The sequence below is a fragment of the Cylas formicarius genome, unplaced genomic scaffold, assembly GCF_029955315.1.
Source record: "Cylas formicarius isolate icCylForm1 unplaced genomic scaffold, icCylForm1.1 PGA_scaffold_4__25_contigs__length_36172078, whole genome shotgun sequence".
NCBI lineage: Eukaryota > Metazoa > Arthropoda > Insecta > Coleoptera > Brentidae > Cylas > Cylas formicarius.
The window spans coordinates 28,642,607-28,658,988 of NW_026844334.1; the positions used below are offsets into that span (position 1 = coordinate 28,642,607).

General features: G+C 34.0%; 1 protein-coding gene across 5 annotated transcripts in view; it reads right to left on the minus strand.

Moving 5' to 3' along the window:
* The window catches only part of LOC132701590 (PH and SEC7 domain-containing protein), a 119,570-nt gene that overhangs the window by 85,749 nt on the left and 17,439 nt on the right, over nt 1-16,382 (minus strand). For all 5 annotated transcript variants that reach the window (XR_009618791.1, XM_060669664.1, XM_060669661.1 and 2 more), the window contains exons 2-3: nt 10,687-10,753; nt 2,332-2,385 (exon numbers count right to left, since the gene is read on the minus strand). Coding sequence is in view for 4 of the 5 variants with exons in the window: in XM_060669664.1 (XP_060525647.1) it covers nt 2,332-2,385; nt 10,687-10,753 (121 nt within the window). In the remaining variant the exon portion in view is untranslated. The remainder of the gene's footprint in view (nt 1-2,331; nt 2,386-10,686; nt 10,754-16,382) is intronic.

Sequence of the window (16,382 nt, forward strand, 5' to 3'; positions counted from 1 at the left end):
TAAAACAACAAAACAATATTGAAAGTAAAACAGCAGCCACCTGAAGTTCAAGATTTATTGAATCCCTATGAAGCCAGTCTTCATGAGGATAAATTAGAAGATTGATAGAGTCGTGGAAATTAGACAATTTTTTGGATTCCTTAGAATTGGATAACTTAGAGTTGGACAGTGAACATTTGTGAAGTAGGTAAAATTGTAAATACACATATATGTAGTTTTTCTTTCAGTCAGTGTTTTTGTGCTCCAATGATTTTCCAAATACAATAAGTAAAGCGACTGTAAAAAGCCGCAATTTTAAAAAAGTGTTACACAATATTTTCTTCTCAAATTTAGTCAGTGATGGATACACGCTGATGCATGTCCCACCAGATTCACAGACAGGCATTATATTAGTTAGTTTTTTTAATCAAGCTCTGTCTCTTAACAGAGGTTTATTCAGAGGAGCACATGTACCATTCTGGGATACATATATTGATGCACCTATAAAAAGTATTCTTGCAGTAACAGTATCAAGCAAAACACGTTTCTGAAGTTGATTCACAATAAAAAATGTTAATAAATAATTTTGGCCAAAATAAGTGTGCTGTAGACTACTTTGTGATGGTTTTGATGAAGTGCAATATTTAAATTTTATCAAGGCAGGTATCGAAAAGTTAAGACTATTTGTAAAAAAATAATAGCTCTTATCCACGCATCATTCGTTCATTATTCACTAAATTCCAAATATATGTTGTTTTACAAATTATAATGAGGGTATAGTATGGAAAATAAATATATATGAAAGTTCAAAAACGTGAAATGAAATGAAAAAAATTAAAATAAATAAGTATATTGACGATCTAACACGACACAACTAAAATAATTAAAAGTAGTGATCCCTTTTTTACACAAAAAAAAACAATAAATGAAGAATAGGGCCAATGTTTTTGCAACTAATAGTGGTGTCTTAAAAGAATCCTGTGGGGTTGCTAATCCCCCATCCGGCGCCTCTCCGGGTGGTGGATAGGGAAACGCCTCCTAAGATATAGGTGATACCGGTGAAATGAAATAGCCGGGACGAACCAAAAACTAGCACTGAACAGGGGCAGCTGGCTGTTCAGAACTAACTACAAGCAGGGAGTAAGTATATTCCAAATGGTTGTAGATTAGATAACAAACGGAGCAATGGCAACCACGACAACGGCGTTTGCACAGCGATGAGGAAGGCAACGGGAAAATTAATCCCAAAATCCCAAGAAAGTCACATGATGGAGTCACAAAATGTACGGCCCTCAGTCTCCGGCAAAACGAGGGTGCTAAGAATCCCCGGGGTCAAGAATAAACAACTTTTAAAATTGGAACATGGAATGTGCGCACCTTGTTTGAAGCAAGGAAGATAGCTAATACCATTCGGGAGATGAACAGAAATAATACCTCCATTCTCGGAATCTGCGAAAGCAGATGGACAGGAAGCGAACAATTCAATATGGACGGTGCAAGGGTGTTTTACTAGGGAAATCAAGCAGACAGAGGATACGCCCATGTGATCGCCAACATCCAGTAATGGATGGGCATTCTAAGAAGACGAAAAGAATCCTATTTAACATATTTTGAAAATTTTCCAAAAACTTAATTTGAACTACATGACAATGTTAAAAATAAAAAGGCGCAGATAGGCGCAGATTTTCTTCTTCTTTTCTCTCATTTTCTGATGGAGATTTTACTAATCTTTGCTAAAAATTTTTTGGCAAGCTTTGCAAAAAAAAATAGATACGAAAATAAACTTACTATACTACAAAAAAATTAAAAAACAAAAAAGAGCTTTCGAATTAGGAAAATGGTACAAGTTTTGATAACTTTAGTTACATAGACCAAAAAAACAGCTACTTGTTTTCTATTTAAAAATAAGGTAAAAACATTTTTCACCTTCTGGTCCTGTTACAAAAGATTCCATTGTGACATTTTTTCTATTACCTAATTAACTGGACTATATACAATAGATTTAGATGGTTTTGGTTATCATAGTTAGAAAATAATATCAAGGCGCAATGTCGTGCGAGACCCTCCATCTATATCACCCACCAAAACCGACTTTTTCGCCACTTTCGTTTGTGTTCTTCAAAAATAATGCCTCTTCTAATGTGAACACCACCCGGTTTTCTAACATATAACATGTAATATGTTAAATAGCAATGTTTATGTAACACGTCACAGTGTGGACCCTCCTCTACAAAAAAAATGCTAAAATTGACGGGTTCGGTTCTACCAACTATTATATTTTTTTAATTTGGTTTTAGAGCACAGTTGGTAAAACTGTACCTCCTCAATGAATCGATATGAAATGTTTCTTACCGCGTTTAATTTTAAGCGTAACAGGATCTGAGGATAATCGAAGGCATTTTAGCACTGGAAAAAAAGCAAAAATTTAAAAGCGATGCGCTGAAAAAACCGTTATCAGTAGTGAATATTTTCAAAAATATTTTTGAAGTCCTTCGAATCGCACACATTTGCTGTGGGTGGTGCAAGTCGATGGCGTGTCAAATTTAACAAATCGGATAACAGTGAGCAGTTCAAATTCCGTGAGGGACCTTTACCCGAAAAGCAAAAAATTTTTAAAATTTGTAAATAACTATACGGATGATTTGTAGAATGCGTTAATGAATTTTTTCCACAATCTTTAGCAAAATTGGTAAAAATTTAACTCAAAATAGTCAGCTAATACCCTTTTTCCACACAAGTGAGGTAATTTGCTAGGCGAATAAGAGATTTACTAATGCGCATGCCAGAAGCTATTAAACAATATCCAGAACAGAAAGGACGGTAATTTGACAGTTCCAAATTTCAGAAAGACGCCACATATCAGAAAGCAGCGTCCGGAAAACCAGTCAATAGCAAGTTAAAGGTAACGTTTTTTTTAAGACTTAAAATATGTAATACGAGACGAGATATTTTATTAAGGGTTGTGTAATATGACTTTAAATAGCTGTATCTCCGAGACTACGAATTATAAATATTTGCGGTAAATTTAAAATTAAATTAAAAAATTAAAAATTAATAATTAAAGTGAAATGAATGATTTTTGATTACAAGTTGATAAATAGAAAATCACCACTGTAGTCCTTGTATAATTCTGTAGCTTTTTGATTCGTCACTTTTAAATGTATCGCATGAAATAAGGTCGGGGAAGGGGAAGGTGATTAATTGAAATACCTATAGAATTAGTTTAGCTCAACATATTTGAGGGAATTAGCTCTCGTTTGGGTGAGGAAACCATGCTTTTTAAGAAAAACATACCTCTAACAAACTGGTTTAAATTGCTTCAGCTAGAGGGCGCAAATTCAAACAGTTATTTTTGGCTGCTATTTTAATTTAGGAGAAATATAATGATAACTATTATAGTAAAGCCTGAGAAAAGCCTCGTTCGAATTTTTACACCAAATGTCTTAAAATATTTCGAGCAGTTGCAGGCCAAAAATTTATATACTTACTTCCTATTGTATTATTTTTCATATTATAGTTATTTTAATTGTTGTTTTGATTACTTGTCACAATAAAACATTTATAAAGTTGCCTCATTTTAATAGAAATTTTGGAAAAACATTTAAAAAGCTGTTTACTCCTAAGACGACAGTGAAACAGTAAAAAAAGTTTGTCACATGTATATTTTGTTCTTAATAATTTAATTTCAACGACACCTAATTTGCGTCCCCACTGCTACTGCAGAATTTTACAAGGATTACGGTACTTGAATTTATTTATAAACTAATAATAAAACTTTATTTTATTATATATTTTTTTTGTATATTTGATGTATATTCTTCTCCTTTATTAATCATGCCATTGATCATGCCCCAAGCCTCCTTCTTTGGGAATTGAAAAATGGCTCAAACAATAATGTCATCGCTGCCGTGGTTTTTTAGATACAAGGTGATTTTGAAATTTTGCATTTCTACACATCCTTTGCATTTCGGTTTTAGATGTGTTAACTTTTCGAAAAGTTAAAAAATGTGGCGTACTCATGTTTCTTCGAATTTGCTTCTTCAGAACTTCACAACTGAAATTGCTCTGTACTTGCTTATATACTCTTTGAGGGGGACGGAGGTAAAGGATGGACATGAACATTGTCTCATGTGACTGAGTCGCGGTTAAGATTGTTTTTTTTTTCAAATTTGTATGGAATTGGTAAAGGAATTGATTACGTGCAAGAACTTTTGGTTAGCAATATTTAACGCCCGCTATCATGATTATGCTCGGCAACTGTCGCCGTCTTAAGGCTCTTTCATCTTGTTTTAATCTAACTGATTTTTTTCATCCTTTCGAATGTATTCCGCATGGAATGCTTCTTAAGAACTTTTGATGTCGGTTCAGTAATGTTTTAAATGTTAGAAAGGAGCACAGTGGCTTTGGGAGATTATTTTGAAGTGTATTTTGTAACGGATGACATAGATCCCTAATGCGCAAAGTATGTGAGAGAATAGATGTTAGATGTTTTAATTCCATCATCAGGAGTTACAGAACATAATCATGAAACCGAACATCAAATCTTATTCGACCTTACTAAAATTCTTGAATGGCATCAATTCTGCTACCAAATAAAAATCCGAGAATCCATATAAATCTTTAAACAAACAAACAATCTTAGCTTTAGCTCCGCCTAGCTCAAACAGTATATAAGCAGGTACAGGGTAGAATACAAACCAGTTTCAATTAAGCTCTGAAGAAATCGACAAAATGAAACGTCAGCAAGTTAGATTTATCAACAACCGATGCAGGAGCAATAAACTTGCATATTTTTTAATGGAACACTCTGTATGTACTTTAATAATTTTACTTTGCTTGTTATGAGCATTTCAAAAATATGTAAAACATACGAAGTGTTTCGGATAGCAAGCTTATATCTTTTATTTTATTTTATTTTTATGAATAGGCCATGAAAAAAAAGTCGTCTGTCCCTTTCCATTTCAGCGGTCTTGACATTTCGAAATTATTATTTTAATTTATGCCCCCTCTTCATTCTGCTGTGCTCATGTTAATCCAAAATAGGTCACTCACTTCTTGTAATATATAATTTGTGAAACAAAAAACTGAATTTTCCATAGCCACTTTTAACAAAATTATAGATATATTTGTATTTCAAATAGCTCAAATGAGTTACATATTTTTGAAAGCTTAATAAAATGAGTAAAGACAGACATTGTGCTCCATTAAAAAAACACAAACTTTTCATTTCATGAAAAGTTCTGTTCTGTTGCGAGAGATATGTACACTTGATTAATATAATTCATTAAAATGTATTAATCAAAAATTGAAAATTATTCCTTGAATCCTATTTATTATTTGTTAATTTTCCCGATCTTATTTTCATATTTTATTTATTTCAATTATCACAGAGAATTTCGAAACGAATGTTCTAATGTGATTTCCGCAACATCAATCTATGTTTGTGAATGACACCTATTGCATTTACATTAACAAAATTTTAATCCAAACAGTTTCTTACACTCTGCCCAAAGTTGATATTCCATCGTGTTGAAAAAAATATCCAAGCGCGTACGTATGGGAATATTCTCGAACTATTCGGCCTATGGTAAGGAAATTTAATTAAGCACTCAATCTACTTGGCAAAATCAAAAGATATTATGATGTCATTAATTATGATACCTAATATGATACCTGGCCAAACTTTGATATAAAAACCTATGTTGAACGTTCGTTCTTCAAACAAACCTCGAATTCACATTATTCCAGGAATGCGCCTTGTAACTGTTAAAAGCCTTATCTCTTGAAAATGTTGCCCCGTCAAAATATCTTGATGATTGAGAAACTACAGCCAAGATTCTAAATGATTGGAAAAAATTTCGGATCTTAAATTCTGTACTTTTAGATAATTGTAAGGCTGTAATTTCTTTAGCTACGTCACAAAAGTGAAAAATAACGGCAAAACTTTTGCTTTTCATAGCAGTTTATTTTAAAATATGTCGATTTGAAGATAATGACACATCAGTAAACTTGTCATATCAGTTGTTTTGTAAGGTGATACCTGCCAGGAATCTTACTGCTATTTTATAATCATAATTACCCATAGGCGTTCCTTACCACTGAGATCGACTAAACGATCCAAATATATATTCCAAAATACTCTGTGATTGTGGTCTTGGTAGAAACCGTCTTTCGTACTCCCGTACAGCGGCACGCGAGCCACTATTGCAATAGCCGTAAATAAAATGAATTCTATAATTATCTAACTATATTAAAAAAAAAACTTCAGAGACAATGTGTACAAAGAAACACCATAAATATCAAGTTGCCAACAAAATAAAAACATTGTTAATTCTATTTCAAGGCCTACTTCTCAATTTTTGATGAATAAATAGGATAGGCATGCAGCACAGTGAATTTTTGAAAGTCATTTTCCTGGGAAACGAAAAGCTTTTGTTTAGTTTTTATTTAAAATAAGAAATTTTGCTCCAAGGACCAAATTCATAGTCGCCTTATGAATTTGTCATTATTAAACATACTTAAAAAGTACGGTATACCAAATTTCAAAAAAGACTGCAGGAACTCCCTGGAATATTTGGCTATTCCTACATTTTCGACTAACTCTGCGTTAAAGAATTTATTATCCCCACGGTGCGCTGACTGGTTTAACACTCAAAGAGTTTAATAGAGCAGAACTGGAATTTGTGACGTGATCTTCATAAATTTTCATGTGGCTTGTGGTAATATTTCGACATTATGAACTCTTTTAATTAAATTAAAATTTGAACACTCTTCAAGACGAAAGAAAAATGCGTTTCTTTTGACATAAAATTGCTTCAGCGATGACACTTTCTTATTGCAACTTTTTCTTCCCTACATGTTGGCATTATTAAATTTTAAGTATGACGTTCCGATGTCGTGTGCCCATCATTGACTTCATTTTATTAAATCAAGGCTTGCATTTTTTATTGAATATTTTGCAAGAACTCGCCATTTTGAAAAAATACATGTATCGCACTAAACAATACTGGTGAAACTGACAATAAAGCCAAATTTACACAAACAAATATGGTGGCCATGAAACAAAAAGCATTATTGTTTCAAAGCGTCTTGACGTATTTGCCAAATATTAGAGTTTACATTGTATTTTAATAACTAATTTTTACAGTCGCAAAATAAAAATATTTTTAAAATAAACGTATAAATATATTTTTTTATCGCGAACCAAAAAGAAAGCAACTGACAACCTTGTTCAATTAATATTAAAAAGATTAACATTAAAAAGATAGTCATTCAGAAAAAATGCATGTACCATACTAAATTGAAATTAAGCCAAATATACACAAATAAGGTGGCCATTAATTGACGCATTTGTCAAATATTACAGTTTACATTGTACTTTGGCAACTAATTACATTACATCACATTAATTTTTAAACTTTTGAAAGTTGATTTCGATCTGACATTTGATTCTAGCCTTCTAAAATTCAAATTTGATAAGCATTTTCCTCTATGGCGTAAGGTATTTTATTTAAAAATTAATAAAAATAAAAAATAATAAATGAAAATCTCGATTAATATTTAATCGTACAAAAACTGAATTAAAAGATTTAAATTAAACAACAAAGTCTCAAAAAATAGTTAAGTCCATTTGTTTTTGGAAGAGCTCTCCCTCTTGGTCAAAAAACTTCGTTTTATGGATTTCCTTGTATATTCCATTGCCGAGTTATCCCGTTTTAATGACCAGCAGTAATCTGCCATGATTGCAACGTTTCATCGACCGTTTTATCACCTTGTTCCTCCCTCACGGCACCAAGATTTTCGAGAAAGTAGTCCAGATGTGAGTATAAAAAGTGTAAAATATGTTTTATATAATGTCTAGAAAACGTTTTATTACATCAGTAAATGAAACCCATGCACAAAGATTTGATCTTTCATTCATCGCCTTATAAATTCCTTACTTTAATTTTCCATCTGAAATAGTGGAAAACTTTCCATATTTTATTAGTATTTAAAACATGTTCCATCTTTATTTAAAGCTTGAACGTATTGCTTCATGAGTCCTAGTGGTAAGAGAATTTTTCGTGGTTCAATAAGAATATTGTTCGTGAAGAATATTTTTTGATCCGCGAGTTAAACTAACAATTTTTGGTCAGATTTTTTCACCCAATGTTGGCTGTTTCTACTGTCCCATTCTGAGCTAGAAGTAGTCCCATAATTTTAAGGTCACCACAAATCATAGAACTATAGCCCTTGTATTTGTTTTTTTTTCTCAATTTCAGCTTTTCTGTTTCTGTTTCTGAAAGGGTACTTCATGCAAATAATACTGGTTTTTCATCACCATTAATGTCATGGCTTAAAACAGCCCCAACTCCGTATCCACTTGCATCACACGTGACATAAATTGGTAAGGATGGTTTAAAATGTATAAGAACATTTTCTGACGTGACTAAGTTTTTTCTCATATGAAACGCGTTTTCACACTCATTCGTCCGATTAAATTCAATTCCTGACTTACATAGGTCTAAGTTTACTTGACAACATCTTTATAAATTGGCCGTAATAATTTAATAGTCACTACATTACATTTTTTGCTAAAGGTGCTTTTTCTCTCGTATCATCAGGCTTTACAATATATATTTGGAGAAATAAAGGTATAAAAAGGAAACACTACTTGCAAATGCAGATGGTTTGTCGCGTTCACCAATGCCTTGTGAAACTGACATACCTAGTTCTTTATTCTCCTTTAACTTAATCTTAAAGATGCGCTTCATTGTAACGATATCGCAAAGATATTATTAAAGACTTGACGTTGGTAAAAGCAATTGATTATACAAAATCTGAATGCCCTTCGAAAGTTGTTAGGCAACAGATTTATTATACCAGAATCCTTGCAAGATGAAACTTTTCCATGAGCAACACTATAATATAGTTCATACTAAAATGTAGAAATTTATAAGTTTATGCGACATTTGTCGAATCACTCAGAGTTTTTCAAATAGTGATACTTTACTGCATTGGCCAAAATCTTCAAATAATTTTTCCGGGTTAACATTGACTTTTTCATAGATAGGATTTTACTTTTCTGATTCTGGTTGATGACAAGTCAAAATGGGTAGATGTCAAACTAATGCAAAAGAAACGATAATTAAATTAAAATAAATGTTTTCTATTTTCAGGCTCCCTGTTGAATTATTGTCTGATAACGGCCCACCGTTTAATTCACAAGAATTTGTTGCGTTTTGTCAGGCAAATGGGATAAAACCAATAAAATCTCCACCTTATCACCCATAAAGTAACGGTCTTGCTGAAAGAAGTGTTGAAACTATTAAAAATAACCTGAAAACGGTCTTATTTTTGGTAAAAAAAAGGGAAAGTAAGTCAATACGTATTAAAAACCAGGCTATTGAATTTTCTATATACATAGAGAAAAACACCGCCAACAGTTCTCGAACTCGACTTGATATATTGAAACCTTTTCAGAATAAAAAACAGCACAAAATTTTTTCCAAAAACTAATTTGTGTTCTTGGAATCAGACTGTCCATGGCAAAGAAAGTCTAGCAGAGGCAAAGTTGTAAAAATATTAAGTCATTCAATTTATTTAGTTAGTAAACAATAATATAAAACATACGATATTCGAAATTTTCATTGAGATATTGCTAAAGATTTTAATGTACAGGATACCTTTTCAAAGGAAAATTCGTCACGTTGATAATTCATTGCTAATAATCCCTTATCACCTTTGCCTAACGTTAATGTTAGTAATAAGTTGACAGATTCTATGCAAAATTTTACACCCCTGAAAACCCCGATTGTGTCTACAATACCAGAAGTTGTATCAAGCCCTAAAGTAAGTGGAGAAAATGTAGTCGAGACATTGTTCTATGGAATTCTATTTTAAGGTTAGGACCATAGAAATTTGGGCCATTCTCGTTTTATGTAATGTCCTACCGTCTAAAGAAATAACGGTTTATTTCGGAGTGTCATAATCAACACAATTGCACGACACGGACTGTCTTCAACACAAGACCCGACGCGTCATCCCAAAACCCAAAACATTGTTTTCCAAATCACAAAATATTTTTGGTCTGTGTTATTACAGTAGGAAAATTGTAATAAATGCCTGAACATATCGCTTTTTTGATACATTTGAAAATATTTTTTTTACTGCTAAGTCTATAATTACATAACACAGTAAGTAAGTTGTAGTAACTGACACTTTAACAACAACTGTTTGACATAAATGCTTGTGTTCCATAGCGACGTTGATGATGGACACACCAAACAGAGACGTCGTACTTAAAATGTAATAATGCCGATTTGTAGGTCAAGAAAAAATTAAAAAGAAATTGCTGGTTCTCGTTTGTTCCCAGACATCTGCGAAACTAATCGGAATGTTCACGATTTTGAAATGGTTGTAAATTAACCAAATACGCAACTTTGCATATACTTAATCTTATCTCTTACAGTTTAAAAACACAAAAAGGGAAACGAAAAGGCCTGTACTTGTTCTATAAATATTTGTTTAATATGCGCGATATTCTAAGTTTGTTGCAAAATTTGATTTAAATTACTCTCTATGAAAAACCAGACAGCAACGTTTTTAAATTCTCTTTTCTCGTATATAGGGAAAAAATATTATCAATATCACTATAAAGTTTTGAACTGCTCTCTACAATCCAATTATAACCCACTAATAATTGCAATAATAACAAAAACTACTCACCTTCTCTCGTGCTGTATTTCATCACATCTGTTTCGTTTACTTTTAATATCACATCTCCCACTTCTACCTGCAAACAACACAAACAAAAATATATCAACTAGAATTAATACTTATGGAAACAAGTTTAGCTAGCAATATTATTCGAATGAAAATCAGAGTTGAAATATAAATCTGAAAATCGGAAGTGTATTTTCCGCCAATGAATAGAAGAAAATGAAAAAATAATCCAAAAGTGAAGGATGCAGTAGAAGACATAACCATCAATGAAAACCGATATAAAAACTATCGCTCCAGGGAAAAAGAAGGGTGCACCAAGGAGGACGACTCCTTAATATGAAAATTGAACTTTTTAACACCTCTTTCTTGGTACAAAAAAGATTAGAATAACGATGGTATCATACAACACTCCCCTATACATTGTTAGATGTAATGGTCTCGAGAATTTAAAACTAAACAGGTTGTACTACTTATAAACATTTTCTTTGGTCAAAGTAGATTCACCATATGTCGTTGTCAACATTTCCAATTTTTTGCAACACAAAATTTTTTGCACATTCTTTGTTCAATTTTTTTTTACAGCACAAAATCGGCGAGCACATAAAACACACCCAACGCTTGTGACTCACAAAAAAAAGTAAAAGTGCAAACTGGCTGAAACTGTAAACATAGGTTAGGAACATGTGTACCAACATAAATTCAAATATTTCGGTTGTTTTTTTGCGGTTATATTAGGTAGAATTTGCTTTCATTTTGCATTGACTTAGTTACATTTAGATTGCCAGCGTACCATTATTTGACTTTCCATTTTGAGCTCTGCTGAAGGTTTATAACATGGTCACGAGACCAAAGATTCCAAAATAGTTGAAATATTTTCTGAAGGTTCACAAATTGGTTCAACCGATTTGAAGGCGTGGTGAGGTAAGGATAACAGAGGTTGACCGATCAGAAAATAACCGGGGGTTAGAACGGAAAGGTCAGGATCTTGGGACAATGGTGTTAAGGTGTTATAGGTGCTGCCTCGACTTGAGCAAATAACGTAGAAAGTTCTTCAACGTAAGCACAGTTTTTCCCATAATCCGCAATAAATTATTTTTCGCTCATTTAACGACATTTTCTCAAAAACCACCGTGATGAGAAGACCGTGGTGGAATGAGGTTCGATTTGATTGTGTGCGTTAAGAGAAAATCGGATACATCACGATTCTCTACCAATTCAAGAGTTTTTTATACAATTTGTTAAAGTTCGTTATTGGCACCAGTGCCCTGTTTCTCAGTTTTCGCTCCTTAATTTGAAATAAATATTTAAAATTTGGAACTGAATAGCCTACTCAACTTTTTCGCAAAGTTGTGTTGCTTGAAGAGCTGCGCTAACTTTGGGATGGAAAGTGTTTTAAGCGGGGCTACGCGCGATTTTCCGTACAACAGCCTTGTGGTTACACTGCCATTTTCGTTTTTTTTTTTTTTAAGTAAATGCTCTATATGCTATTTGAGACGCATCAGAAAAGCAATGCATTTCGATAAGCATTGGAGTTGGTAATAATACATGTCGGTTAATGTTTAAGTTATTTATAAATTGTATTTCGTCTGAAAAGCTTTGCCATTACTTAAGAATGCAGGTATGTCGGGAGAAACTGGATCGTCCCAATCTTGTTACTTTCGAAAATGGATGAAATCGAATTTTCGAAAGTATCTGCGCTCGTATAAAAAACTTATATCTCGGTAACGGTAAGTCCTATGGGAACGCCGTTGGTACAGAAATGACCACCGTCGAAAAAAAAATTTTTTTTGTCTGTTTGTAAAGCGTCCTGTCTGTCGTCTTTTGGTTTTTCCTGAATAACTTTTGAACCGTTGAAGCCTCAGAAATTGAAATTCGCCTCTTTTTTAACCCTCCACGAGGCACATAACGCCTGTATTCATCTTTTTTTCGCGATTTTTGACTGTTTTTTGGACCTATTGAAAATGGGGGGACTGGGGGGTCAGGAAGTATTCTAAAAAAATAAAAAATCGCGCGTGCAAAGGTCTACAAAAAACATCATTTTTCAAAAACTGTTTACGAGACAAAAAAAATTCTTGAACCAGAAAAAGCAGAAGATACGCCCCTATAAACTTTTATTCGTGACAATTTTTCAATAATATACAGGGTGCGCCGCAAATTCAAAAAAACTGAAAAATGGGTCCCCCTATTATTGAAAATTCGTTAGAACTGAAAGACTATGATTCAGATCTCACTTTCTTTTATATTGCGATGTATCCCGAGTAGAGATATGTATGTTTGGGGACAATCCCACTCCTCTCCCTTTTGTGGGCGTGTCCTCCTTACCCACGACTCTTTAGCTCCTCCCCCTTTACCCATAATCCCTTGAAACTGGCTCCCATTGGATAAGCAACAAGAAATGCGGATTAATCAATCTCCCCACCTCTAGTTTGCGATGGCGGCGAAGCCAATCAGAGCCCAGATATTTTCCCACCCCTAAGAAAAGCAATGGCGTCAATGAGACTTGATCATATTGTTCGCGTGACCATCTGCACCCTCTACCGGTTCGAATGTAAACTAGTGTCCCCTCTTGGAATAAGATTTTCTTTAATAAGGTAACCCCACCTAGTGAATATTGACCAAAACATTTATTTTAAAAACATATAATTCTGCGAATGTGTACCCAGGCGGGTACAAACTGTACTTTTATTGCGCACAAAGGACAGGGGAAATAAAACACGAGAGGTAACGAGTAAATATTTATATTCCGGAATCTGCAAAAAGAAAATTAGAAATTTAACGGTGTCAGCGTTATCGTGGAAATACCCGCTCGTACTTTTTTTAAATATGTTCCTGTTCATATCCCGAATCGACCGACTCCTCAGGATCCAAGGGAGGCGCCAAGTCGAAAATGTAGCTTATGGTGCTACTCCCCGAGCTTGGCGAACCCGGTCTAACTTCCCCGCCATCGTGTGGGAATTCCGCTGTCTCCTCGCTCGATCCGATGGAGATTACGTCTTGGAAGCTATTTTTTTTTTTTTTGGTTGAAAAAAAAAAACTGTTAGTATTTTTATTTTAAAATAAGGGGTGAAATTAGTTACTTCGGGATCTCCTGAATTGGGATTAAGGGTGGAGGGCCAGGCATCCTCTACATTTCTTGGCGTCTTCTATGATGAACAAGAATATAGCGAGTTATTTTAATTTATTTATTTTGCTTCCTTTTTTTTTTTTTTTTTTTTTTTTAAAACAAAAACATTTACCTTTCTCCCAAAAAAGCCATTCGCTCCAGCACCCTGGAGCGAAAAACAATCATCCCGCAAAAGGGGCAAAGTAGCGGGGGTTCATTTTGTAACCACCCAATCACATCGGCACACGAGGCGCAGAACGTATGCGCCTCGACGCCATTGCATGCGAATATCGCTTCAGGGCAGACAGTGTCGGCCCTGAGCATGCAGCGCTGGCAATGTAAAACTTCATTTGCGATGCACCTGTATAATGCAGATAAAAAACTGAATCAGGTAATTGTCTTCTCTAGGCTACACGCGAAGAAAAAAAGAAAAATTAACCCCGGCATTTCCAAAATTATCGGTAAAAAAAAGGCCTTTGCTTTATTGCTCTTTCGAAGAGGCATTCCCTTTTTATTTTTATTTTAAAATTTTGCCAAACTTATTCGTCAATAAACAGCAGCTGATTACTTAATTAAAGGCTTTAGGATAATTCACTCGCAGATTTACAAATAATGATCTAATTAGTCACTTACCCGTTCATTCTCTATGGTAAAATCTCTCGAAAAAAAGTAAACGCGCTGTCAAACAAAACTGTGTCTCACTATACCGTAACCAAAAATCACAAGCAGCACAAAACTGACCGTTTCGAAAATAAAACGATATTTGGATCTACCACACACTTTCCACTTTAATATAGCACTACAAGCGCATTTGAACATTCACGACTAAATGAGGCTAAAAGGTTCGGCGGCAAAACTAACCATCACCCCACCCTCAACCCTCATTTCGATGCAGCTGTCTTTTACGACTTTGTGTGAGAAAACAGAATTTGCAGTGTTTATGGTCTCGGGGCTAAGTATATCGAGAGCCACCCACGAAGCGGCAGTGTTTGAACATCGACGACTAAATGCGGGTAAAAGGTTCGGCGCCAAAACTGACCATCATCTCACCCTTAAGCCTCATTTCGATGCATGTGTCTTTTTACGACTTTGTGTGAGAAAACAGAATTTGCAGTGTTTATGGTCTCGGGGGTAGGTAAATCGAGAGCCACCCACAAAGCGGCGGTGTGTTTTAGTATACAAAGAAAATAAAACAAACCTTGCAAGTTTTATGAGTTTATTTTATTCAATGGGGTGGTCTTGGGGTAGGTATATCGAGAGCCACCCGCGAAAGAATACGAAAAGTGTGAGAAAATTTATCATGCAGGGACGTATTTTATGAATTTGATCCTCCTCGAAAAAAAAAAACATTTTAGTATAATTTAGGTTACTAATTACGCACTCATTAGGCTGATTTATTTATTTATTTTTTTTTTCTTCTACCTCATTTTTTTTTTCTCTTGATCAGTGCAGACTTACAAAAGCTGAAATAGGAATGAATCTTTTTTTTTTTATAATTAACTAGATATTATCACCGAATATGGAAATTGCAGTACTAAGCCAATTCAAGTTCGGTCCTGTATTTTTAGGAGTCTTTTTGGTATTTAAAGGAAACCAAACGCGATCAACAGTTTAATATCAACTTTGTTTTCATACGTGATACGTGATACGTGATTATTATTGTTCTTTTGCTTGTTACCAAGTGAACTGGTTTGTGGTGAGTTTGTCATCGATTTTTGTGCTTCCTCGAAATAAAGGTAGGTGAATTTGTTTTTATTTTTTATTTTTTTAAATTCGGGTACTTACATTTAAATCCGCAGACGTTCAAGGAGTTTTACCAATTTTTTCTTTTCTTCGTACACCTTAATTTGATCCTTCAATTTTTTAATTTTCCTCAAGTGAATATTTATTGAATTTTTTTTTGAATGAGATACGTGTGTGACCATATTAGATTTCAAGAAAACTAAAGTAGAAAGAGAAACAGTGAGGCTTTTTATATTCCAGGGATAAAAAGGGGCGAAGCAAGTCGGTCACAAGTCCTAACAAGTCTGTATGTCTGAACAAACAATCCGCTAACCGGATTTTAAAAGAATAATTAGTGTCATTTTTTTTTCTTTTAACATAAGTGGTAATAGAGGGAAGGAGACGTATTCAACCTCTGTATTTCTTTGTTTTTAAATAAAAACAACTGAAAATAATTAATAAATAATGGCTAAATACACTATCGTAAGGGAGTCTGTGCGGAATGTGTGTAGGTTCGGGATTGTTGGTCGTTCTACGGAATTTCATTTGAACCCGGTACCTTTTAATGAAAATCCTCTTGTTTGGGTAAAAGCTGCGATATCGGAAATAATACAGAATCAGTGCGCTAATTTAGACCAGGGCGATAAAGTGGGAATAACATTTAATTCCACGCGATTCTCAAACGGACAGGGTTGGGTTCCTTTTCAAGATGCTAATAACGTCACAGTCGATGACGTGTTTAATATACTTAGTAAGGTGTTTCAGTCAAATAACGTGGGTTTAGAAACTGATAATTTTATTCTAAACGTTACGACGGTCTCTTTACCCCGTGGGTCCGGTAGAAAGAAATTATACTTCAATTCCTTTGACGATG